The following is a 25789-nucleotide window of genomic DNA, read 5'->3' as shown; positions in this document are numbered from 1 at the left end:
GGATTCTGAGGGTGCATCTCAGGCAGTAGAAACAAATTGACTAAACAAAGATGACACAGTTGAGCATAGTATGTACAGGAGGTGTTTGCTCTGATGCCCTCAGACTTTCCTCCCACTCTGCATCTTGATTTTCCTTCTTTTTCCAAATACTCAGTGTCTCATCACTATACGGGTATGCGTGGGTATGTGTACTGCAAGCATTAGTGATTTGGAAAAAATGAAAGGAGTTGTACCACAGCATACCAAACTACATTGGAGCATTGACTCTCACTGCCTTTAAAGATACACAGCCATTTTTGCCATAGGGAATTTCTTACCAGCTTATTCTAGTTGACATCAATTGCTTGGGACCACCTCTCTGATATTCTTTTCATCTCTTTTGTAATCAGTATCACTGTTTCTTCTCAGAAGAACTTAAGCCTTTTAAATAGGGACACCTGGCTTTTAGTGTAACAATTTATGTTAGAAATATTCTTTATGGTCTTACCTATCTGTTTTGGCCATTTGCCATCCTCATAGTGGATCACATCAGTATAAGTGATGGTTCCTATTCTGTGTGTAGGGGTCAGCAAACTTTTTCTGTTAGGGCCAGATAGTTACTATTTTAGACTTTGCAGGCCATATGGTCTCTGTTGAAACTCCTCACCTCTGGTGTTCTAGCACAAAAATGGCCATAGACACTGGAATGTGGTACAGTGGCTATATTGCAATAAAACTTTATTTATGGACGCGGAAATTTAAATTTCATATAATTTTCATGTCACAAGATACTATTCTTTTGATTTTTTTTTTTTTTTTTTTATGGCTGTGTTGGGTCTTCATTTCTGTGCAAGGGCTTTCTCTAGTTGGGGCAAGTGGGGGCCACCTTTCATTGCGGTGCGCGGGCCTCTCATTATCGCGGCCTCCCTTGTTGCGGAGCACAGGCTCCAGACGCGCAGGCTCAGTAATTGTGGCTCACGGGCCTAGTTGCTCCGTGGCATGTGGGATCTTCCCAGACCAGGTCTCGAACCCGTTTCCCCTGCATTAGCAGGCAGATTCTCAACCACTGCGCCACCAGGGAAGCCCTGATTTTTTTTCAACGACTTAAAAATGTAAAAATTCTTAACTTGGCCATACAGTCTTAACTGGTTGCTTCCTACTCTTAATGCAGAGTAGACAATCTTCCTTTACCATCATCTAGGGATTCCTTTGTCTTTTCTCTTGGATTGGTTCTCTTATCTCCTGGGTTTATGTACTTCTTATTTTATAGTTTACTCCCTCATTTTGGTGGTGCACATCCCTTATTAGCTTCCCCAGTGTGTACAAAGAGTGAAAATTTTTAGATTTTTGTAAATCTAGAATGTCTTCATTCTTTCCTCCCACTTATTGACAATATGGGTATGAAATTGAAGGCATTGCTACATTTACCTCTAATTTTCAGTTGCTGTGAAGAATCTAAATTCTTTTTGATTTGCAAAACTTTATGTCACTTTTTTTCCTCTTTTCTGGAAGCTTTTAAGTTTTGATTATTTTCCCCTGATATATTGAAAATTCACAATTATGTGCCTTAGTACGGGTCTATTTTCATGCATTGTATTGGGTACTTGGTAGGTCCCATCAATCTGGAAACTCATGTCCTTCAGTCCTGGGAAATTTTCTTGCATTCTTTCATTGATGACTTCTTTCCCTCTGTTTTCTCTGTTCCTTCCTTTTGGAACTCCTATCAATCTTCTGTTAGACCTCTGAATCTCTTATTTTTCTTTCATATTTCTTACCTCTACCTTTTTGTTAGTTTATAAGAAAATTCTACAGTTTTATCTTTTCTATCACTCAAAGTCCAGGCATGAAAGCAGAAATCACTTTGGTATTTAAAACAGAAATAATTTAATGCAGGAAATGGTTTATACAAGTTGTGGGAAAGCTGAGAAGCCAAACAGGATAGTGAGGCAACCTATCAATAGCAGGAAGCCATTACCACCCCTAGGCTGGAGGGACAAAGGGAAGAGTTGATGTTACTGGACCTCAGGGGCTGACAGTATGACAGAAACATAGGCCTATCAGTAGGAGCTGGAGCCATGGAGGAGATGCTGCCAGTGCTGAAAGCGCCCACTAAATTGGAGAAATGGCAAGAAATGCCCTGGGTTTTCCTTTCCTTCTGACCTTCATTCTTCTACAAGTGCTTCCCATTGGCTGAACCCAGGCCATTATGGGAGCCTGGGAAATGTAGCCTGCAGTGGTCAGCCCAAGGAATGGCTCTGAGGGCAGAAAGGCCCAGGACTAGCACATCTCCTATTAACCCCTTCTATTGCTTTTGTTTCTCATTTCTGCACTCATGCTTTGAACTTCCCAGCACCGTTTTTTTTTTAATTAATTTTTATTGCAGTATGGTTGTTTTACAATGTTGTGTTAGCCTCCACTGCACAACAAAATGAATCAGCCATACACATACAGATATCCCCTTCCCTTTTGGACTTCCCTCCCATTTAGGTTACCACAATGCATTAGGTAGAGTTCCCTGTGCTATACAGTATGTTCCCATCAGTTGTCTATTTTATACATAGTATCAATAATATATATGTGTCAATCCAGTCTCCCAATTCCTCCCACCCCACCCCTTTCCCCCTTTGTATCCATACATTTGTTCTCTACATCTGTGTCTCTGTATCTGCTTTGCAAATAAGATCATCTATACCATTTTTCTAAATTCCACATATATGCATTATTATACGATATTTACTTTTCTCTTTCTGACTTACTTCACTCTGTATGACACTCTCTAGGTCCATCCACATCTCTACAAATGACCCAATTTCATTCCTTTTTATGGCTGAGTAATATTCCTTTGTATATATGTACCACATCTTCTTTATCCATTCCTCTGTTGATGGATATTTTCCCAGGGCCTTTTATTGTCATTTTTGATGATCTCTTGAATGTCTTTTGTTTTGTTTTTTTAAATATTTATTTATTTGGCTGTACTGGGTCTTAGTCATGGCACACAGGATCTTTGTTGCCGCACGCGGGATCTTTAGTTGCACCATGCAGGATCTTTTAGTTGCGGCATGCAGGCTCTTAGTTGCGGCATGCAGGATCTCGTTCCCTGACCAGGGATTGAACCCGGGCCCCCTGCATTGGGAGCTCAGAGTCTTAACTGCTGGACCACCAGGTTAAGACTGGTGGTCTTTTTTTCTTTAGCATTCTGTTCTTATTTAATCCATGAATGAATTACTTTCTTACTGTTTTTGAAAACTCTCCCCATATATGTGGTCTTTGTTTCCTCCGAGTTTTTTTTGTTTTGTTTTTTTGTTTTTGGTCTCTATTTCCAGGTTAGAGGCTTTCTTCAGATATCTGATAATCCTTGGGAGTTTGCACGTGTTTTACAGTGAGAATTATAAAGTTGAGTGGGAGCTCTGAGCACAGGGAATGGGCTGGCTGAGGATGAACTTCCCTGTATAGTGGCTTACATGGACAGTTTGGGAACCCCCAGTGTATTCTTCCTCTTGGGCTAGTCAGGTTCTTCTAGAAAAAGACCTTAGATCTGCCTAGAGGGAGAAGTCTGGCTACAAGCAAATAGGGCTGGAAGGGGTTGGAAAATCTCAGTACTCAATACTGTATCACTTAGACCTCCTTTTTTTTTTTTTTTTTCCTGCCGTGCTATTCCCCAATCAGGGATTGAACCCGGGCCCTGGTAGTGAAAGCACTGAGTCCTAACTACTGGACCACCAGGGAATTCCCACTTAGACCTCTTTTGATTCAGCACCCAGGCCCTCAGCTGCACCTACATCTCTAAGACTAGACCTCTGTCTTACCCTCTCTAAAGAATTAAACCTCCAGATCCTACTGCAGCTAAGGAGGACTTGAGAGGCAATCTCGGAGGTCAGATTGCTTCTCCAACCCCACTCCCAATTCCAGAGGTACCTGGTACTGCTGGTTGCGAAGCTTTTTGAGGAGACTGTGGTGTATATGGGGAGTTACTCAGCATTCCCCAAGCCTACTGAGGATTCTGTTGTCTTGGCTCTGCTAAGTCATTTTCTTCTTATCCATCTGCTTTTCACCTTCTGCAGTTTTGTTGCTAACATCCCTTATCCTGTTCTCTTCAACCTTTAGCTTTATAGCTTTAAAAAAAAAGAAAAGAAAGAAAGAAAGAAAAGAAAGGAAAATCCCTTTACTGTATTTTTGGTGGGGTTTCTAAAGAGAAAAGGAAAATCTGATGTATGTTTTCAGTGTGCCTTCTTGACATACACGTGGCCAAGGCACATGAAAAGATGCAAATCAAAACTACAATGAGGTATCACCTCACACCTGTCAGAATGGCCATCATCAAAAAGTCTACAAATAATAAATGCTGGAGAAGTTGTGGAGAAAAGGGAACTCTCCTGCACTGTTGGTGGGAATGTAAATTGGTGCAGCCACTATGGAAAACAGTATGGAGTTTCCTTAAAAAACTGAAAATAGAGCTACCATATGATCCAGCAATCCTACTCCTGGGCATATATCCCGAAAAGATGAAAACTCTAATTTGAAAAGATACATGCACCCCAGCGTTCATAGCAGCACTATTTACGAGAGCCAAGACATGGAAGCAACCTAAACGTTCATCAACAGATGAATGGATAAAGATGGGGGGGGGGTGCGTGTGTGTACACACACACACACACACACACACACACACACACACGTGCAATGGAATACTACTCAGCCATAAAAAAAGAATGAAATAATGCCATTTGCAGCAACATGGATCTACCTAGAGATATCATACTGAGTAAAGTAAGACAGAGAAAGACAAATATTATATGATATCACTTATATGTGGAATCTAAAAAGTAATATAAATGAATTTATTTACAAAACAGAAACAGACTCAAAGATATAGAAAACAAACTTTATGGTTACCAAAGGGGAAAGAAGGTGAGGAGGAATAAATTAGGAGTACGGGATTAACAGATACATACCACTATATATACAATAGATAAACAACAAGGATTTACTGTATAACACAGGGAACTATGTTCAGTATCTTATAATAACCTATAATGGAAAAGAATCTGAAATATATATATATATATATGTATATAAGTGAATCACTTTGCTGTACACCTAAAACTAACACAATATTGTAAGTCAACTATATACTTCAATTAAAAAAGGTCTGCCTTCTTGATGCAGAAATCATGAATGTTTTTATAATGCCAGAATTACAGCTTTTTATAAGGGTGAAAGAATAGAAATGTCCATCAAAGGGTGATTATCCAAATAAACTGTGACTCAACCACACAATGAAATAGTATCAGCCACTAAAACTAATGCTATGAAAAAATAACATGAAAAAAGGTACCTAGTATTAAGTGAAAAAATAGATTGCAGAAAATATATTCAAAAGATCACAGTTTTAAAAAGTATATATATTTTAAAGGGAAACAGTGTCTACCAATCACATTGTCATAATACTATATATACAGAGAAGAAAGTTGCACCAGAAAGTTAAGGCTGCTTATCTCTGAGTGGTGAGATGATAGATCAGATGGAAACTGTGTGATCAGATAGAAGATAAATGCCCAACAGACAAAAATTCGCAAGGAACATGTAAGAGCAAGCAGTCTTCCTGCTGGGGCCTCATACCATACTTCTGCCAGATTGGGTGTAAATCTCACCCTATTCTGCAGGGTTGCCAGGTTCACTCCTGTGTCCAGGGGTGGTCTGAAGAGTTATACAAACCCACGCCCCCTTCTCCCTTTTCCAGCCACCTAATGATCCCCATGGTATCCAGAGAGAAGATCTCATCCTGAGTCTTCGAGCTGTGCTGGCTTCTACACCGCGATTTGCTGAGGTGGGTCTAGCCAATGTTAGGATATGTAGCCTCAACCCACAGAAGGGTCTGAAGAAAGAACAGTAAAAGCATGGGGGAAAAGAAAGTTGCAGTATACATTTTAGGGTATGGCATCCTGCAAGTGTCTTCAGACCTTCGAAGTAAAGAACTTCACCATCTCTTCATTTAAAATAGTAAACCAATCCCTATTTGGTGCTATCTTTTGAAATTCTTTAGCTTTGCCAGCTAGCCCACTTTTCAGGTCACTGGGAGTCTGGCCATGGATTGAGAGGGAGGTTGGTTTACAGTCACAACTCTCGACTCGAGTATAGCTCCTTGATGTAACACCTACCCCTGGGAACTGGTGGCAGTGAGGACACGGTTGGCCTTGGTGTGGCTGCAACACTACCCATATCTCACTCTTTAGTTCTTCCTTCTCTCCCACAGTTCCTGCTCCCCCTGCTGATTGAGAAAGTGGATTCCGAGATTCTGAGTGCCAAGCTGGATTCTCTGCAGACTCTAGTGAGTGATTGTTCTCTTTTGAGGATCCAGCTGTCTTTAGACAATTTAGGGGTGCTAAAGGATTATGAATTGATTGAGAGCCAGGAAATAGTTCATTGGCCTCAAGAGAGGGATACCCAGAATCCAGGCCTATATGTTGACCTAAAGCCCCCGGTTACATTTTGTCTTGTTCTGTAGTAACTGAGTGGCAGCTGAGGAAAGGCTGACCAGGGCTCCCTCTTCATGCTTGTTTTCCATCAGTCAGGACAAGCTCCTATTTTTCAGTGACCTGGGTAGGATGGTTATGAAATCCTGCTGGTTTTACTGCTGAGAGCCGGGTCTTTCAGGTGCCATTATGCTGAGGGGCCTGCATATCCTAGGAAGTCTGAGTGTGTAGATAGCCATTACCTGTGCTTTCCTTGGCAGAATGCTTGCTGTGCTGTGTACGGACAGAAAGAACTAAAGGACTTCCTCCCCAGCCTTTGGGCTTCTATCCGCAGAGAGGTGAGTGTTACTTAGATAAACTCACTACCATTAACTCCTGGTTGTCAGGCACGAGGGGAAATAACACACCGTATCCTTTTCCCTCTATTGCTGTGCTTGGTTATTCAGCAAGAGAGCAAGGGGGCATACTTCTAGTTGAATGACAAGGGTAGGGTCAGCTGTTTGGTGGTGGCACATGATCAGTCTTGCCCAGTGCCCAATTCCTGTCTTTCCATGGTAAGGAGCATAGGTCATGCTGAGTAGAGGGAGAGAGGAAGAGACTAGGAAAGGGGTTCCCAACAACCACTGCTCAAAGTCAGTATTCAGTTTCTCAAAAAGTATGTGTATCAATCCTAGTGGGACTGAGGACTTAGTGAGAATACACCAATTGAGAAGAAACTCATTTGGGGGGTTAATTTCCATTGCTGTGCCCCAGAGGTTCTCACCACCCCCTTCCTGCAAAGGAAATAGGCAGTAGGTGGGTGGGGTTTCAGCTGGTGCAGGCTCACCTCAGTAGCCATGGGATCCCTCCCTGACAGGTGTTCCAGACGGCAAGTGAGCGGGTAGAGGCCGAGGGCCTGGCGGCCCTTAACTCCCTGACTGCGTGTTTGTCTCGCTCTGTGCTGAGGGCTGATGCTGAGGACCTCCTTGACTCCTTCCTTAGCAACATTCTACAGGGTAATGGGGCCATGGCAGCTAGAAAGGGGAGTGAGCACAGAGAGAAATTCCTTAAGGCCAGTGACCTTTCATGAGTGGCCCCCATGTTCAGTGATTTGGGTGCTGGAGCCCTGCTTTGAATTGAAAGCAATTTAAGTGGTAACTGCTAGCCAACTGTCCCGGGGCTCAGCCTCCAACTTCTATGGCCTGCAGGGGAACCAGGCAACATTCAGCCTACTCCCTAGGTCTGTGATGCGCTGCCTCTCTAGACTGCAGGCACCATCTGTGTGAACCAGACATGAAACTGGTGTGGCCTAGTGCCAAACTGTTGCAGGCGGCTGCAGGTGCGTCTGCCCGGGCCTGTGACCACATCACCAGCAACGTGCTGCCCCTACTGCTGGAACAGTTCCACAAGCACAGTCAGGTAAGAAAGCAGAATCTGTTGGGGAAATGATGGGACCCCTTGCCAGGATCGCTCTCTCACAGAGAGAGCGCTAAGCCTTGAGCTTGGGCCTAGATATAGTAGATCTCGGGTTTTGCTCCCATTAGCTGCTGCTGGTTCCCTTGTTCACTCTTTTCCTGACACTTATGTACAAGGATAATTCTCCCCAATTCTGCAGTAGCAGGACTGAAATCCTTTAAAAATAAAGTATTTTTTGACTTGAATACCCCTTAAAACATTACAGAGCAACCAGCGGCGGACAATCCTTGAAATGATCCTGGGTTTCTTGAAGCTGCAACAGAAATGGAGCTATGAAGACAAGGGTGAGGCCATCTTCTAGATGTGGTATCCTGGGGGCTGCTGAGCACTATAGCCCTATAAAGGATGGCAGGCAAAGAGCGCTACAGAGAAGTAGTCTAGAACAGTGGACCTGTTGTTCTGAGGTTGTAGCCCAAGAGAACACTTAACAGATGAGACCTGTCGATTTCTTTCCTAGTGTACTTCCCAGATACCCAATGGATTAAATTATTTAAATCTGCCCCGGGAATTCCATGGCGGTCCAGTGCTTAAGACTCTGCGCTTCTACCGCAGGAGGCACGGGTTCGATCCCTGGTCAGGGAATTAAGATCCCACATGCCACGCAGCGCGGCAAAAAAAAAAAAAAAAATCTGTCCCAGGTTATCTTTGCATCACTTCTGAATAGGGTTTCCCTCTAACCTGGACTCTGTCTCTTCCTAGATGAAAGGCCTCTGAGTGGCTTCAAGGACCAGCTGTGCTCACTGGTATTCATGGCTCTGACGGACCCCAGCACCCAGCTTCAGCTTGTTGGCATCCGTACACTCACAGTCTTAGGTGCCCAGCCAGGTACGCTTAAGGGAAAGAGAAAAGATAGGAGTATTGGTCCCTTTCTTGTGATTTTCTGTCTTAAGTGAAGAGCAATCTTAATTCCCTGGTTCTCACTACAACTCTGGATGATTTGGGACTTCTTATAGGACTTTAGGAAGGGTTGTGATGGCTGCAGGGGAAGAAAGGTGAGGCCCGTGTTTCCTTCCTGCACAGATCTCCTGTCTTCTGGGGACTTGGAGCTGGCAGTGGGTCACCTATACAGACTGAGCTTCCTGGAGGAGGATTCCCAGAGTTGGTGAGAATATAAGGCAGTGAGATCGAGCAAGCTGTTCCAGGGCTCTGTGCTTCTGACCCTTGGCTTTCTGTAGGGGAGGTGGGCCCTGTGCTTGGCTCTGGCTGCTACCCGGTTGGAGGTGTGGGAATGCTCTCTTTTCTTGGGCATTAAGAAGCCCAGTCCAACTTAGTGGTGTAAGCACTGGAATCCTACTCTTCAGCAAGGTGGCCTCAGAAGCCCACGCTCCTGAATCTGCCGAATGGCAGGCCTAGGCAAGAGAGCCATGGATCAAGGCTCAGCTAGTGCTCATTTGCCTTGTGCCCCAGCAGGGTGGCAGCACTGGAAGCATCAGGAACCCTGGCCACTCTCTACCCTGCGGCCTTCAGCAGCCACCTAGTGCCCAAGCTTGTTGAGGAGCTGTGTATAGGTATGTGTCTCTGATCTTCCGTGGCTTGCCCCTTCCCAGGGAGGCTTGGGGGCCTTCATGCTTGCCATCACACAGTGAAATCTTGTCTCCTGGGTTGCTTTCAGAGGAGTCAGATTTGGCTAGAGGGGATGGACCCACCAAATGCTCCCGGCATCGGCGCTGTCTGCAGGCCTTGTCAGCTATATCCACACATGCCAGTATTGTCAAGGAGACCCTGCCTCTTCTGCTGCAGCATCTCTGCCAGATGAACAAAGGTAACTACCAGGAACAGTCATCAAGGAACTGGGCTGAAGGGGGAACCATAGGTTTGGAGTTGATGCCTCTAAAGCAGTGGTTCCAGTGGTGGCTATAGTAAGAGTCACATGGGAACTTTTAAAAAGTGCTGAATGCGTGGTTCTTAGTCCAACTGATTCAGCCTCTGAGGAGGGATGAGACTTGGGCAACAGTTATTAAGAATGCCCACGGAGTCCATTGACAAGCACCACTGGGGACTTCCCTGGTAGAGCAGTGGTTAAGAATCCGCCTGCCAATGCAGGGGACACGGGTTCGAGCCCTGGTCCGGTAAGATCCCACATGCCGCGGAGCAACTAAGCCTGTGCGCCACAACTACTGAGCCTGCATTCTAGAGCCTGTGAGCCACAGCTGCTGAGCCCATGCGCCACAACTACTGAAGCCCACACACCTAGAGTCTGTGCTCTGCAACAAGAGAAGCCACCGCAATGAGAAGCCCGTGCACTGCAACGAAGAGCAGCCCCCGCTCGCCACAACTAGAGAAAGCCTGCGTGCAGCAACGAAGACCCAACGCAGCCAAAAATAAAAAAATAAATAAAATTTTTTAAAAAAAGAAAAGAAAAGCACCACTGTAAGGCCATGCTACTCAAAATAGGGTTCATCATCCAGTAGCACGGGTATTATCTGGGAGTTTATTAGAAATGCAGAATCTCAGGCACCACTGATCAGAATCTGCATTTTAACTGGATCTCCAAGTAACCTGTACATACCCTGGAGTTTGAGAAGCACTGCTCCTCATAAGTGACGTAAGTGACAGCAGCTATTGCTATTGTGAACCTGTGCATGCACACCATGGGCCCTCACTAATTCCCTAAGTGCCCCACTCTGCACTGCCCGGCCCTTTGTGGATGATCCAGCACCTGATGTAAAGTAGAAAGAACACTGGACTCAGAGCGTAGCCTGGGTTTGATTCCTGACTTTTTCACTGTTACCCTGGAAAAACCACTGGTAATTTATTGAGACTCCACATCCTCCTCTATAAAATGGGGGAAATGATATTTCTAAGAGAGTTGTTATGAAAACTAAATGAGAATGTACAGCTGACCCTTGAACAAAACAAGTCTGAACAGCACAGGTCCACGTATACAGATTTTTTTCAGTAGTAAAAACTATAGTACAACATGCTTGTGGTTGGTTGAGTCCACAGATGCAGAACTGCAGATATGGAGGAACTGTGTAAAGAGGGACCATTATAACTTGCACGTGGATTTTCGACTGTACAGGAGGGTTGGCTCCCCTCACCCCCGCCTTGTTCAACGATCAGCTGTGTATGAATGCTTCTGTTGCAGAGCTGGCTGGGCAGGTCTCAGCTCCTGGATAAAATGACTTGGCTCTTTATAAGACACTCTTGGTCTCTTCAGTTATTCCCACATTCTGTATGTGACAGACCTGGAAGCGCTTTTAAGAAAACCTTACAGAGAACTTTCTCACCACACAGGGAATACGGTTGCAGGAACAAGTGAAGTTATTGCTGTCTGTCAGAGTCTCCAGCAGGTGGCAGAAAAATGCCAGCAAGACCCCGAGAGCTGCTGGTATTTCCATCAGACAGCTATACCTTGCCTGCTTGCCTTGGCTGTGCAGGCTTCCATGCCAGGTAACTTCCTCCACCTCACCCCTCCTTCCTCCCTCCTCCCGACTCGGCCTTCCACTAGTGTTGAACAGCACTGCCACCCTCGGGGTATCACTGGTATTGCATTTGGTACCAGCAGAGGCTTCTTTTGAATCCTGTGTCCACATAATGAGATTTCACTTCAAGCAGAGGGTGCCAAGCTGACCTTCGGCAGGAACCAAAATCTACTAGTGTTAGCAACACTCAAAAGGATGCACACTTTTTCCCCCTTTAATTGCTGTGTAATTAGATTAGTTAGAATTAGGCTCTGGAGTCAAGCAGACCTGGTTGGGTTTCATGGTCAACTCTACCACTTGCCAACTTAGATGAAGATAGCCTTTCTAAGCTTCTGTCTTCTCACTTTATGGGGTTGATAGAGAGTAATATCTATGTCACAGGGTAGTTGGTAAGGATTAAATAAGTTAATGTGCAGTGCTTGGCAACAGTAATGTATGTATGTGTGGTAGCTGCTGTATAAAAGGACCCATGAAGATAAATCTGTGTTACCTTTAAGTTTTTGAAAACACTAACATTTCTGATGTTAAGAATGTTCATATTAGCTAGCCTTATTTCCCACTGTTGCCCAGTCAAAGGACTGCACAGAGTTCTCGGGAGCTCCCTGTGGCCTGCATTACACACTCCTGCTTCTGGTGCCTTGCTGCTTCTCAGGGCGACAGCACTACTAGAGGACAGTTTAAAAACTGCTCCTCTTGAAACTAGAGTCAAGGCCCAGAGTCATGATGATGACAGGACCTAATCGTCTGAGCCATAGTCATGGCCTGTGGTTGTGTGTGTTTTGATTTTGCAGAGAAGGAGCACTCAGTTCTGAAAAAAGTGCTGTTGCAGGATGAGGTCTTGGCCGCCATGGTGTCTGTCATTGGCACTGCCACCACCCACTTGAGCCCTGAGTGAGTATAATCATGGATGTGACTTGATCCCAGGGAGGATAGAATTCTTGGGAAGAAGCAGCAAATAACTTCCTTTTGAGCTGTCCTTTTACCCAGATTGAAACATGGAGGCAGCTTTTGTTTTGTAAGTCTTGCTGGCAAAGTAAGAAGGGGCCTTTTAGCATCATGGACTGGGGGCCACAGACTAACGGTTCTTAGCTGCAGATGTGCATGAGAGTCACCTGTGGAGCACTTCTGAAATACACATTGAGTTCTCGCGCTAGATCATAAGGTCCAGGAGAACAGGGATTTGATCTGTCTGGTTCACTGCTGTAGCACCAAGGCCTAGAACAGGAATGGTTCCTGGCATATAACATGTGCTGAATTAGTATTTGTTGAAGGTGTGAACGATCATGCTCTGGCCCACGGACTCAGTGACTACCAGGAACCCCAGGGCTGCTGTAGAACCCTGGCTCCTCGGTGACACCTAGTGCTCTACCCCCAGCTTGGCTGCCCAGAGTGTCGCCCACATTGTGCCCCTCTTCTTGGATGGCAACATCTCCTTCCTGCCTGAAAACAGCTTCCCTGGAAGATTCCAACCATTCCAGGTAAGGGTCTGATGGATCAGATGGGGGAGAATCTTGGGACTTCTGTCCTTCAAATTTTTAGGGCTAACCTGGGATGGGTATCATCAGGGCAGACAAGCCTCTTGCTAGCAGGACAGGCTTGATAGGGCTCTTCTTCCTCTGTAGGATGGCTCCTCAGGGCAGAGGCGGCTGGTTGCACTGCTTATGGCCTTTGTCTGCTCCCTGCCTCGAAATGTAAGTGACCACAACATTTGGGGAGTACCCTAGTTTAACCCGGACCAGGGGAGGTGGATCCTGGGTGACTTCTGGGCTGAAATTTGTCACAAGCTAAGCTGATTTTCTGCTTTTCCCACTGGAGAATTTATTTCCCATCCACCCTGGCCCGTGCTGCCACTCTCTCCTGGGTGTCTCTTAGAGTTCAAGTGTTCTCTGGGTCCATGACATGGCCAGGTTTTCTATAGGTGGAAATCCCTCAGCTGAACCAACTCATGCGGGAACTTTTAGAGCTGAGCTGCTGCCACGGCTGCCCCTTCTCCTCCACTGCTGCTGCCAAGTGCTTTGCAGGACTTCTGAACAAGCATCCTGCAGGTACTGGAGTGAGGCTGTGGGTTGGGAGCCTCCCTGAATCAACTTCTGATGAAATCTTGACGTTTAGTTCTCATTCTCTTTTTAAAGGAAGTTAGCTAATATATCAATAATAGGGCTTTCCAAGGGACAGCCCGTGGGACAAGAGTCAAGACCAGAGTTGGGCAGAGCTTTATAGGACATAAGATAAGGGCTTCAAGCAGAGTGCTCTATCTAGTTCTGTCATCCTATTCCCTACAAAGAGCTATTAGGGGTAATTCTTTATTAGAAGTAGACAACTCTTTTTCGAATGCCAGCACCCCTACATTATGAGAATACCAGGCTCTCATGCTGGCGTCCTAGAGCTGAGTGGGCCAAATCCACAGCCAAAACAATATTTTTTCTAATGGCTTCTACATTTAAATGATTTACACCTTTGTTGGTAAAACGGACATATGTAGCCTCTGCATCAGCATTTCCTCCCTCCTTTTTAGGGCAACAGCTGGATGAATTCCTACAGCTGGCTGTGGACAAAGTGGAGGCTGGCCTGAGCTCTGGGCCCTATCGTAGTCAGGCCTTCACACTGCTTCTCTGGGTAAGGAGTCGGAATGGATTCCGGTTAGACAGAGAACAGTTGGTCTGGTTAAATAGCATTTCTCCATTTAACCCTGAAGCATATGCATGCTTCTCAGGGTTTGAGTGTCATGCCCTAACTGTTCTCTTTCTCTCTGATAACAGGTCACAAAGGCCCTAGTGCTTAGATATCATCCTCTCAGCTCCTGCCTTACAGACCGGGTAAGTCCTTGCTGAAGACAGCAGAACCTAGGACCTAAACAGGAACTTTGCTGTCGATCGTCTTCCCAAAAGTGACTACTGTCCTCCTCTTGGGTATTTAAGATTCTTCCCCGCTGAGGAACCTCAAAGGCTCTCTTTTCTCCAGCTCATGGGCCTCCTGAGTGATCCAGAACTAGGCCCAGCAGCAGCTGATGGCTTCTCTCTGCTCATGTCTGACTGCACTGATGTGCTGACTCGTGCCGGCCATGCTGAAGTGCGGATCATGTTTCGCCAGCGGTTCTTCACGGATAACGTGCCTGCTTTGGTCCGGGGCTTCCATGCTGCTCCTCGAGGTGAGGAGAGTCTAAAGGAAAGCCCTCAAATATACAGACCTCTCCTTTGGTCAGGCCGCAGTCTCCAAAATAATTTAGGACCTGAGTGCTTCTTTTTAAAAATTTTTTTTTTTTAAAGAATTTCACATTTATTTATTTATTATTTATTTATTTTTGGCTGTGTTGGGTCTTCGGTTCTGTGCGAGAGCTTTCTCTAGTTGCGGCAAGCGGGGCCCACTCTTCATCGCGGTGCGCGGGCCTCTCACTATCGCGGCCTCTCTCGTTGCGGAGCACAGGCTCCAGACGCGCAGGCTCAGTAGTTGTGGCTCACGGGCTTAGTTGCTCCGCGGCATGTGGGATCCTCCCAGACCAGGGCTCGAACCCGTGTCCCCTGCATTGGCAGGCGGATTCTCAACCACTGCGCCACCAGGGAAGCCCCTGAGTGCTTCTTTAGAGCTGCAGTGTGACCTGTACCTGAAGGGCTGAACGTCTAGATTCTTGACCCACTCTTTTCCTTTGATTGGCATATCTTGGCTATTCTGAGCTTGAGGGGCTTTTTAAAAAAAAAAAAAGAACTTTTTGTAGGCTAATGTCCCAGCTTCACCAGAGATTAGAATTGAACTCTTAAGCTCTATGTCTGAGCCCAGTTTCTCCCCTAAGCTTTTCCATTTTTTCCAGATGTGAAGCCAAATTACCTGAAGGGTCTGTCTCATGTACTTAACAGGCTACCAAAGCCTGTGCTCTTGCCGGAGCTGCCCACGGTAAGCCTCGCAGTCACGGCCTCTAAGCAGGGACCGAGCCATTGTCCCGCAGCTGGGGCCAGAAAGGGGAGGGGAAGCAGGCTCATCAAAGATGTGGTCATCCCACCTTCCCTGTGGCCCCTTAGCTGCTTTCCTTGCTGCTGGAGGCCCTGTCCTGCCCCGACTCTGTGGTACAGCTCTCCACCCTCAGCTGCCTTCAGCCTCTTCTACTGGAAGCACCCCAAGTCATGAGTCTCCACGTTGACACCCTCGTCACCAAGTTCCTAAACCTCAGCTCCAGCCCTTCCATGGTGCGTTGAGCCTCAACAACTCTTTGGCCTGTACGTCTCCCCTTCGTGGGTCTCCCCTCACCTCCTTATGGTTGTGTTCCAGGCTGTCCGGATTGCGGCACTGCAGTGTATGCACGCTGTTACTCACCTGCCCACCCCCGTGGTGAGTACCGCAGATGTCCCTCTCCGGCTTGGAAGCTTCTTAGAGGAGCCAGAGGGACCTTTTTGCCTTAGTCAAGAGGGACTGGCCACCCTGCTGTGTGACTGAGGTATGCACTGTAGGGTACAGATAGGCAAGGATTTCCTGACTACCCTAAAACAGAATGGCCGGCCTGCCACACAGCATTCTCTGGAATCACTAAAGAAGAATAGGAAGAGTATTAGTTGTAGAGTCAGAGCAGCTTTTTTGGTTGTCTTGGTTGAACAAGGCTAAGATTAGCTCCTCTAACTCCACAGCTGCTGCCGTACAAACTGCAGGTGATCCGGGCCTTAGCCAAACCCCTGGATGACAAGAAGAGACTGGTGCGTAAGGAAGCAGTGTCAGCCAGGGGAGAATGGTGAGTTTTTAGGCCATGGGGAGAGATGGGATTGAAATGAGCCTCACCACTAATGCTGTCAACATTCTTTTTGCCTACAGGTTTCTGCTGGGGAGCCCTGGCAGCTGAGCCCTCCATCCTGGCCTACACTGTTCTGACAGACAATCTAACCTGAAATTACTAACTATCAAGCCATCTTGCCCAAAGCAGGGAGATGACTGGCTTCTGACTGCCTTTCCCACAGACACCGCACAAATGCTGGGCCTCTGTCGCATGGCTGTACAAGAAACATAGGAATCCTGACTTCTAATGGATTTGTGAAGTAACTGAGTGTGAGACTACTTGTGTTTGAAGAATGATCTTGGTTTTGGGGCTCTTCCATTTATATGTCAGAAAAAGTGAGATATGCTGCTGAGGGTGAATACAGATGAGTGTGGCCCTGAGGACCAGGGATGGTGGCGTGTGTGTACCTGCTGGAGAATAAAGATTCTTTTGGTAATGGGGCCGTCAGTTATTTCCCTCTCTCCACTTTTGCCTCAGCAGTACATAACCAGAAGCAACACTGCATAAGCTAGAGGAACAGTAGTGATAGGAACTGGCCAGGAATTCTTCAGGACATCCAACCCCTCCAAGTGGGGCAGAGGTGGCAGGACCAGAACACCCACTCGCTAGGCCTTGACCCTGACTTTCCCCTTCCCCGCCCCACAAGAAAGGCAAAGAGTGAAAAGCTACATATCTTTAAAAACTCAAATACCTTTATTTTTGCTCCCTTCAGCACGTGAGAAGTGGCAGTGACCTCAACAGTAGGCCTGGTATCTTTGCCCTGTTGAGGAGCCAGGATCTCAGCTCTACCATTCAGGTGTTTTCTCAGACGGCAAGTGGAAGAGGTGGTAGCCAACCCCAGTGCTGTAAGCTGGAGGAGGTCGGGGTCAGTACCCGGCAAGGTTGCTAGCTGCCTGATCTCCAGTCTGGGGCTGGAACTTCTGTTTGCCTGAGTAAAGGGACATCAGTCCTAGGATTTTGCCACATCATGCCTTGCTTCCGCCATGGCCGGGAGACTGGTCCTTGAGCTGTCCCTGCATGGTACCGTGAGGCAGGCCCACTGGCTCTTTTTTTGCTCAAGGATTCCAAGAAGCTATCCTTGAAGGCCCTTGAGGCAGTGGAGGAAGCAGGGTGGTGCTCAAGTTGTGGCTGACACACTCCAGCTCACACTGCCATCACAGAGGCTGAGTGAGCGGTCACCCAGGGAGGGGGATCCCAGCTCATTCCGTTCCCATGGGGCAGGTGACTGGAAGGTAACAACACCCGAGTCAGCCAATGCCTATAAGAGAAGACAGAAATACTTGTGAGAGCTAAGATTTCCTAGTCTTCCTTCCTGAGCCTCATTCCTCAGCAAAGATACGTCAAGGTAGTCTGAAGCTACCCTGGCGTTCATCGCAAAAGCAATAAAAGTTCCAATTTTGTCCAATAAATGTGCCCTCTGGTGCCTTGAAGGCCTTTAGAGGTTTTGAGCTAAACTTGTAAGGGGCCACTGTAAGCACAGTGACAGGCAGGAATAATAGGATGGGAAAAGGAAGAGGGCAGGTACTTACGGTCACCTACTTATTACTGCCTCAGTAGTTGCAATTTGAAGAATGATTTACCTTTGCCTCTTGTTCTGAGGGAGCTAGCTTCATTTATTGTCTTAGGCCCTCTGTCACAAATAGATGACTTCAATCCCACAAATTATGTGCTTGAAATCCAGACACTGCCATACAAATGAGACGTGACTGGTGGCCAGCATACCCTAACTAGAGGTCCCTTCTCGAGAACAGCTTTCTAAGGATTCTGTCGTCGTCACCTGCTACCATACCAATATGGGGGCCCCTAGCCACACATGCCTATTTAAGTTGGTGAAGATGAAATTAAATTTAAAATTCAATTCACTGATACATTAGCCACATTCCAAGCGCTCAAAAGCCGTATGTGACTAGTGGCTAATGTTTTAAGACAGCAGAGGTATAGAATATTTTCCTCATCACAGAAAGTTCAATGAACAGCGCTGGTCTAAATATTTTACTTTACCTTCCTGTGTCCACACCCAGGAATACCTTCCAGTTGTCCAAGCAGCCATAGTTGTAATGATTCCTAAAAACCTAGAGCAAAGAAAAACATGTTTCTATGAACCCTTTTCCTTAAACCAATTTTGAGCCTAAATTGGCCAGGCAAGTTCTGGATTTCATGATGCCTGCCTTAGTTGGCCCTGACCATGGCCTCTGTTTACAGGATGGCAGGTTCAGTTACCTACCCATCCCTCCACCCCAATCCCGGCCCTACTCACTCTGCCCTTGGCCTGCAGCCGACGTCGCTCCTTCTTGTTGATGTGCCTTTCGATACTAGTCTCACCTCGACTGATGAGAACAGCGTGCCATACAGTTAGGGCACCCAGGGCAAGTGCCACGGAACTGAGAAAAGAGGGGCAAAGATTGTGGGGTAGTGTGGAGGGAGTTAGAGGCCATGCGTAGGTCTGAAATTGAGCTGAGCAACAGTGACTGCCTAGGGACTTATGTCTAAGTCTGCCTTAACTCCCAGCGTACGTGTCCTAGATGAACTTTTACTTCACTGCATCCATGAAAAAGCGTCAACGTGGGCTAAGAATAAATGACGTGGAAAGGAAGATGGGGAAATAAGTCTATTACTAATGAAAATGTTACATATTTCCTAAAATACCCATGCTTGGGAGACAGAAGAGGTAGTAAAAGCACTAACGATTAGAATAAAATGGCACAACATTCAGATTCTAGCTCTACCATTCCTAGCTGTGTATCATGGAACAAATCACCTCACCCCTCAGATCTGCAATTTTCCTCATCTATGAAATGCACCTACCCTTTAAGTAGGAGTTTAACTTCCCTTGGCACATACCAAACACTCAATGCCAAATCTTTAATGTTCCCTGCCCCCAAATGCTGAAGAAAATTAAGCCCTACTCTTTGCCAACCTAAGTGAGAATAAGAACAGCAGCAGTTTACACAGGGATGGGTTCCTGCCTGGGTGTGGGCACCGAAAAAGGTTTTTCTGAAGCTGCCCCTTCCTTAAACTGTCAAAAATGAGAGTTAAGATACCTGCACAGGAACCAGAGGTAGACAAGACTCTTGTGAGTCACTCTTTCTCGGAAGGAGAAGGTGGGTGGTGGGGTCTGGTGATAAGTCTAGAAAAAGAAAAGAGCAAAGTCTGGATCATTTGCTCCACTGGTCTCCACCAGAGCCCAACACCTGCAGGCAGGGAAGTGCTCCAAGCCCATGATGAGAAAATAGGGGGTTAAGCCACAGAGGAGTCAGGGCAGCAGCCAGATGGGTGGACCAAGCTGGCGGCATCATCATGGACAAACACTGGGCAGAGCAGGTCTGGACGGGATGGTAAAGCACAGGAGGGACCAACCCTGGGCCTTTAGCTCTGACAACACAAATGGGGCTCCAGGGGAAGCCACTCCACTCCCCAGCTAGAACTGTGTGGCCGTAATCCCCAAGACGGCACGAGACCCATGCCCAGAATGGAATAACTGGAGGGGGAGAACTGTGAGCCCAACTAAGGGCCGAAAGGGCACAATCACAAGCCCAAGATCTGCTCAGAATAAGGAGTCCTAAAAGGCCAGGGGAGAACAGACGATCCTGCTGCGGACGCAGACAGACCAGGAACAAAGGATGGTCAGACTGGCCCAGCCCAACCTCTGTCCCCTGGAACCCCATTACACAGACTAACATAGACTCCTTGCTGCTCAGGCCATCACCAAGGCAGAGCCCTTGCTCAGCCCAAAGAAGGTGATAATGGAATAGAGAGCCAAAAACTGTCATGTACCAGGGACTCCCAGCTTGCCCCTAGGCCACTTAGTCTGCTCACGGCCGACAGTGCCCAGAAACACCCCGATCCAGTCTCGACTGGCCCCTTACCCCAGCCTCTACAACTCGACTAACAGGTGGGCCCCAGTTGCCTCAGCAACTCTATACCCCTGGCCTGAGCAGCAGGAGGCAGTGGGGTGGGGACAGCCCACCTGGTTGGCAACCGCCTGTAGTTTGTTCTTGTCGAGCTGTTTCATTTTCTAAGGGGATGGAAAACAGTGCTGGTTACACTCTCAGGCCTCTGGGATAGGGGGTGCTACCAGCCCCACTCCTTAGGGACGGATTCCACACCCCAAAGTGCTCTCTATTGAGCTGCCCTGCTCCTAACTACAGGCTCACCTCGATGGCAGCATAAGCCTCCCGGAAAAGGTCCCAACTTCCGTAGCTGCAGTAGACACAGCCCAGAGTCATGAAAAAGCAGAAAGAGAAGAAGTACCGATGGTTATAGTGGCCTACACAGTTGTTTAGCCAGGCTGTGGGGGCAGGGTTAAGGACAAGACCAAACACGCAACTTCAGGGGGTGTCCAGGCTTCTCTGGTTCATCCTTGGTTCCTGACAACATCAACCAAGCCCAGGGCTTCCTGTCACCAAAGGCAGGAAAATATGGGACTTCCTTGAAGTTGAGGTGAAAGTGTTAAAGCTTTTCAAAGCCCTCACAAGTCCCATCAGGAGATCATGAAAACTGAAATCCTTCAGTAAAATGAGTCTGTCAATCCTTCGACCTACCGGGTTAACCAGACATCTGTGTGGGACAGCAGCAAGGGACCAATGGTTCTATCTGGACACCCACTGGACAACCCACTGAAGCAAACATCTCTTTCCATCCAATAGATGTTAGCACAACAGTCTACAAAAGAAAGAGCTGTTAGGGGTGGGTGCCTTGCTCCAAGAAGATCCATCCCAGAGAGCATGTAAGCCTCCTGCTTTTCCCAGGAGATGTCAGCCCCGAAAACTGCTCTTCTACAGGCTTCTCATGAGCCCCAGTGTTCTCTGCAGGGTGATGCTAGAAGCCTTGGGTTTGTGGCCCTTACACCTCTGCAGTGCTCTGGAGCTAAAGAAGGAGGCCTCAGGCAGAAGAGGTAATAAAAGGATACGGCAGTGATGATCCATCTTCAGCACACACCTGTGAGGGAGGGACACAGGCTCTGTTACGGTGGCCAAGGATCTTGAGGTGTCAGTGCCAATCCTTTCCTATAAGGACCAGCATCCTGCTGAGGTGGAAAGGGCACAGACTTTGAGGAGAGCCAGGCCTTGCTTCAACTCCTGCTTCACTGGCTACATGACACTGGACAAGCTAACTCGGGGTCTCTTGCCTACCCTGGCCCATCTCTCTGAATCTCACTTTCCACAAGCGGTGATAACGTGGAACTTGCAGGACCATCCTGAGGACCAGGTGTCCCGATATAGAGGGCACACTGCCTGGCACATGACGGGTGCCTCATAAACGTCCTGTCAAATTCCAGGTCTAGGTTCTGCCCTAGAGCTACAGCAAAAGGGCCACAGCTGGGGTTCCCAGAGACCCACCTATTGCAGATGCTGCAGTGGTGTGTTCGGGCTGGCTTGGGGTTAATGCACTTCTTACAGATGGAGACTGTTGTGATATCATTCCTGCCCTGTGCAGAAGGAGAAAAGCACCATGACAACTGTGGCAGCACCGGTTTCGCACCTCCAAAATACCAAGGCACTCTCCCTCCGCACTCCTGGGACTGGCTCCAATAGGCTGCAGTTCTCTCCCTCCCCCATGCCCCTGAGGGGGGACCCACCGGGGGTGGGTATCCAGGTGGAGTGGTGATAGCCTGGTAGTAATGGAAGACGATGAGGATCAGATTCCAGTGACTATAGAAGAAATGCCAGCAGAGTCGTGGCACTGAGTAGGTTTGAAGGATGAGGGGCAGGACACACAGGTAGGCGATGGCCACGATGGAGCTGGTCAGCACGATCACCAGCACCACGAACACCTGCCGACACCAGGGAGGTCAAGAAGACGCAGTGAGAGAGCTCGCCAACACCCAGAGTAGACTCGGGGGTTTCCCCAGGGTAGGAGGCCAGTGTGGGTCCAAACCCAGTGTAGGTCCATCAGACCCATGTCCCTCTGCTACCCCCAAACATCCCTTCTCCTGTCCCCAGGCATCACTCACCACCCCACACCAGCGGATCACGTTGTCCACCAGCCAGTAGATAGGCTCAAAGGCAGCATCCACAGCGGCGTCACTGCCCCCAAAGGAGTTGTAGAGCAGGGAGCGCAGGCAGACCTTGCCATAGCGCCAGCGCTGAACCAGGCCGCGGAGCAGAGGTGGGCAGCGGCGCCTGTAGCCCAGGAGCAGAAGCAGGCGTAGGCAGAGGCGGGCGGGGCCCAGCAGCAGGCTCCGCTGGCCCCGCATGGCTCCTAGGAGAGCACCCAACTGTGAGGGGCCAGCCTGGGTCCTGTCCCTCCCTGCCCCACCAGTGGGGAGCTTAGAGGCAAAGACCTAAGACTGAGGCCCGCTGGGCCAGTCAGTAGGTGTGGGAAGTACGGAGGTGACCCAAGCCAAAGCAGGGTCTCTGGAGTTATCTGCGTAGATAGACCACTGGGTGGAGCCCGACCAACGTGCACAAAGCCATCCATGTGCCTCTGAGGGCCTGGCCACGGTAGCAGAGGTGTCCCGGCGTCTCCTGCCTGCCCTGGACCATTGGCCTACCTCCTAACAATTGTCTTCACCAGGAACAGCCAGTGGGGGAGTGAGTTCACAGCATGTGGATCCGGCACCTAGATCTTCCCTGGTGCTACCTGAGTCTTGGCAAAAGATACTCAACCTTCCTGCTGACGTTACAGGCCTGGTGGCATGAGAGTCCCTGTGTCCTGTCAGGACAGCTCAGCTACCCCTTGCATGACATAAGATGCTTTGTCTCCAATTCTAGTCCCAGCCCCACCCCAAGCTTACTGAAGCCAAGACAATTTCTGGTGTTCAGAGCAGAACACCACCACAGGCAGGAGACACTGGCAGTGGGAGGAGGGCTGGTGGCTCCTGAAGACCACAGGGCCTGCCCTCTGAGTGATGAGTCTCCCCTGCCCTGTTCTAGTTGGACACTCGAGAGCTTTCTCTGCGGCTGCTGCCATTGGCCCCAAGCTTCCCAGCCAACCTTCCCGGCTCTTTAGCCCTGTGCATGGCTCCTCTGCAAGTGCCTCCACCTCCTCCATGTGGTTTTTACCTCATCTAATAGCCACAGGAGGTCAGCTGCCCAGGCAATGCCCAGAAGAGAAGACACAGATTCCTTCGATGACAGTCTCATCAGTTCTGCAGATTAAAGGCTTTACCAGAAAGGAAATTATCTGATTTTCTCCTACGGCTACTTTGTCCTCAGCAACTCCGCTGACTTATTTAACAGGCAGCTCAAGACCCAGCAGAAACTGGAGGAGGCTGCTCTGTTGTAGGGGTGGTTTCATTTCAGTAACGGGAGCAAGGTACTCGCCTTGCACCCTGGCTCATCCCCACAAGAGGCCTTTCAAAGAAAACGTAGTTACCTCCTTCCACAAGCCCTCTAAAGACCTAAAGCAAAAAGAAATCCAGCAGACAAGGCCAGCAAAGAGAAGACAGACAATTCAGTAGGGACCTACTCTCTGTTCCAGGATAAAGTAAGTGGCCATTCCCGCCACCTCCGAGGGTCTAAGAGAATTAAGGGGCAGTGTAGAAAAAAGAAAAAGGAACAGCTCAAACTTCTTCCTGCCTCCTTTGAGTTGGACTCCTATTGTGTGGAATCATGATTTGGCTTGAAGCATGAATTTTCCAATAGTATACAGCTAAAATCTAACGTAAGAGTGGGACAAAACATTTTACCCCATGGCAAATCCAGGTGACTTAGGTCATCCGCACCATTGTTCATTCCCTTTCTATGGCTAATGGAGAGTTTCCTATTTACTGAAATACTTTTTATAACAATAGCTTGCAAATAAGATGCATTCCTCATCTGTAATAAACATGAATTATATGCCATCTCTCCTGTCTACAAAAAAAAATCTTCCTTCTCTGATTCTCCACTTTTCAGCTTGTTCTCAACGACTTCCAGACTTACTAAGCTCTACAGGAAATGCCTGCCTCAAGGACTAGACTGACCAACTCTCACCCGCCCCATAACTCGACTACTTAGGGTTCAATTCTGCCCTTAAGTAGTTCTGTGACCTTGGGCAAATCACCAAACCCTGTTGGGACTCAATTTTCTTGTGTTCCCATTCAGTGAGAGGGTAGGATTAAATACTAAGGTCCCTTCCTGCTCTACCCCTTTATGATTCTATATATACACTTGGTAAGATGTAAACGAAATGTTTATAAAGTGCTTAGCGCAATACCTGGATCATGGAAGTGCTCAATAAATACTTGTTGAATGAATGAACTGGAGGGATGCTGAAGTGGAAAGGCTGGTCAGATGTCTAATCTGTCCTACAAATAACAGCAAGGACACTCCTGCCAACACGATAACACTAAGTAAGTGTCCGCTGAGAAATGAAAACCATTGTTAGAATCATAGCACTTAAGAGCTAGAAGTCATTTTTAAAAACTAGTCCAACCAGAAATCAACCCACACATGTAAGCTAAAAGCTTGTAGGTGCAGAGCTAAAGATCAGATTTGTGTAAAAGAGCCTGAAGCCAAGCCCACCACACCCCTTATTTTAGCTAGTGGGGTTTGGGGGGTATGGGAATGCCAGGGAAGTGATATGTAGTCCATGGGGCCACAACTGAACATTTCATCTCAGGAAATTGAGGTAAAGCAGAGCTCAAAAAATTGTGTGTGCTAGGGGCGAGGGGTGGTGATGGAAGTGAACAGGGCAGGAAATAGAGCACGCACAGTTTCGCCATCACCCCCAGCACAAGCTCTGAGCGCTCTGATCCCTCAATAGTAGCCACTTAGTGACATCTGCCACCAGATCAGAGAGGACTGCAGGCCACAGCACCCCCCCCCCTTCCCAAGGGTCTAAGTCACCATCTCTTTCCCAAGGGGAAACCGTATATGAGGGACATAGGGGTGGGGGTGGGAGTACACACACAGATTCCAAAGCCACCAGAAGGCAGAGGAAACTGAGAAGAAGGTCGACAAATCTCATTTGGACAAAGGCTGTTCTCAGGATGTTTACAGCCTCAAGCAGCAGATGTCAATCATCAGTAAGAGCAGCATTTTATTCATGTGCAGACTTCCCTTCCAGACTAACATGCTCCGCTTGACAGGATCCGACAGCAAGATCGGAAAGCTGCAGTTACAGAAACCAGGGAAAGGTTTTATTTCTCAAAAAGGCTGGCGTGGCCAAAGTATGATGGGCAGGAAGTAAAATAACTTGGGTACCGGTTTGGTCTCTAGAGACACTGTACAAGTCAAATCCTATCTCTGGGGCTGAGTTTCCAAATCCGTGAAATGGGCGAGCTGGGTGGGCTGACCTTCCAGTTCCGCGCCTTAAGGCTGCCCGGAGGGTGCGCTCCGCCCGGTTCGAGGGCAAGGCCGTGCAGAGCAGGAACTCACAAGGCCCCAGAACAGGGCCCGACCCTAGAAAAAGGGAAAGGACCGGGCAGCAAAGGCCGCGGCTTCGCTCTTACCTGCCACCGGCCGACTCCCCAGTCAGCCAAATCGAACCCTGCAGCCTCCGCCGCCGCTCACTGCCACCCGCTCCAGCTCGGCGCCCCGGCCCGGCCTGGCTCAATCCAACCAACCATGGCCCACAGCCCACAGCTCCAGCCTCCAGACCCGGACCCACCGCCCGCCCATCCTTGTCCGCAAGCGCAAGCGCATGCGGGCCGCAGCTCCGCCCCCGGGCTCGTCCCGGGGCAACCTGGGAAATGGAGTTTACATCTCATAGAGGCGCTCCCGGTGATCACGTGATAAAGCTCACCAATTGGCACGTTTCTTACTGCGGAACTG

General features: G+C 48.0%; 2 protein-coding genes across 9 annotated transcripts in view; one reads left to right on the top strand and one right to left on the bottom strand.

The window, feature by feature from the left end:
- MMS19 (MMS19 homolog, cytosolic iron-sulfur assembly component) overlaps positions 1-16527 on the top strand; it is a 32758-nt gene extending 16231 nt beyond the window's left edge. The window contains exons 9-31 of one of the 3 annotated variants that reach the window (XM_068548305.1): positions 5723-5809; positions 6236-6310; positions 6716-6793; positions 7312-7450; positions 7699-7853; positions 8116-8194; positions 8610-8735; positions 8931-9012; positions 9321-9418; positions 9523-9672; positions 11148-11303; positions 12127-12226; positions 12711-12813; positions 12958-13026; positions 13254-13380; positions 13851-13951; positions 14095-14151; positions 14297-14483; positions 15141-15223; positions 15349-15513; positions 15596-15655; positions 15949-16049; positions 16130-16527. In XM_068548305.1, the coding sequence (XP_068404406.1) occupies positions 5723-5809; positions 6236-6310; positions 6716-6793; positions 7312-7450; positions 7699-7853; positions 8116-8194; positions 8610-8735; positions 8931-9012; positions 9321-9418; positions 9523-9672; positions 11148-11303; positions 12127-12226; positions 12711-12813; positions 12958-13026; positions 13254-13380; positions 13851-13951; positions 14095-14151; positions 14297-14483; positions 15141-15223; positions 15349-15513; positions 15596-15655; positions 15949-16049; positions 16130-16157 (2406 nt within the window). In that variant the 3' untranslated portion in view covers positions 16158-16527. Of the gene's footprint in view, positions 1-5722; positions 5810-6235; positions 6311-6715; positions 6794-7311; positions 7451-7698; positions 7854-8115; positions 8195-8609; positions 8736-8930; positions 9013-9317; positions 9419-9522; positions 9673-11147; positions 11304-12126; positions 12227-12710; positions 12814-12957; positions 13027-13253; positions 13381-13850; positions 13952-14094; positions 14152-14296; positions 14484-15140; positions 15224-15348; positions 15514-15595; positions 15656-15948; positions 16050-16129 lie in introns of those variants that run through there. The other 2 variants (XM_068548304.1, XM_068548306.1) reach the window with 2 other exon arrangements.
- Positions 16528-16761: 234 nt separating this feature from the next.
- Positions 16762-25642, bottom strand: ZDHHC16 (zinc finger DHHC-type palmitoyltransferase 16). 6 transcript variants are annotated; one of them, XM_068548297.1, is made up of 12 exons: positions 25468-25642; positions 22045-22292; positions 21670-21864; positions 21431-21519; positions 20938-21029; positions 20633-20753; positions 20246-20291; positions 20059-20106; positions 19133-19218; positions 18349-18472; positions 18093-18163; positions 16762-17349 (listed from the first exon to the last, which is right to left on the bottom strand). In XM_068548297.1, the coding sequence occupies exons 2-12, from the start codon at positions 22285-22287 to the stop codon at positions 17235-17237; spliced, it is 1230 nt and encodes a 409-aa protein (XP_068404398.1). In that variant the 5' UTR covers positions 22288-22292; positions 25468-25642; the 3' UTR covers positions 16762-17234. The 6 variants fall into 6 exon arrangements, with proteins under 6 accessions (XP_068404398.1, XP_068404399.1, XP_068404400.1 ...); XM_068548298.1 differs by lacking the exon at positions 20059-20106; XM_068548299.1 differs by lacking the exon at positions 20633-20753 and having other exon boundaries at positions 20246-20379; positions 21001-21029.
- Positions 25643-25789: the final 147 nt, after the last annotated feature.

Source organism: Eschrichtius robustus, chromosome 7 (assembly GCF_028021215.1).
Source record: "Eschrichtius robustus isolate mEscRob2 chromosome 7, mEscRob2.pri, whole genome shotgun sequence".
NCBI lineage: Eukaryota > Metazoa > Chordata > Mammalia > Artiodactyla > Eschrichtiidae > Eschrichtius > Eschrichtius robustus.
This window is presented reverse-complemented; position numbering and strand designations above follow the sequence as displayed.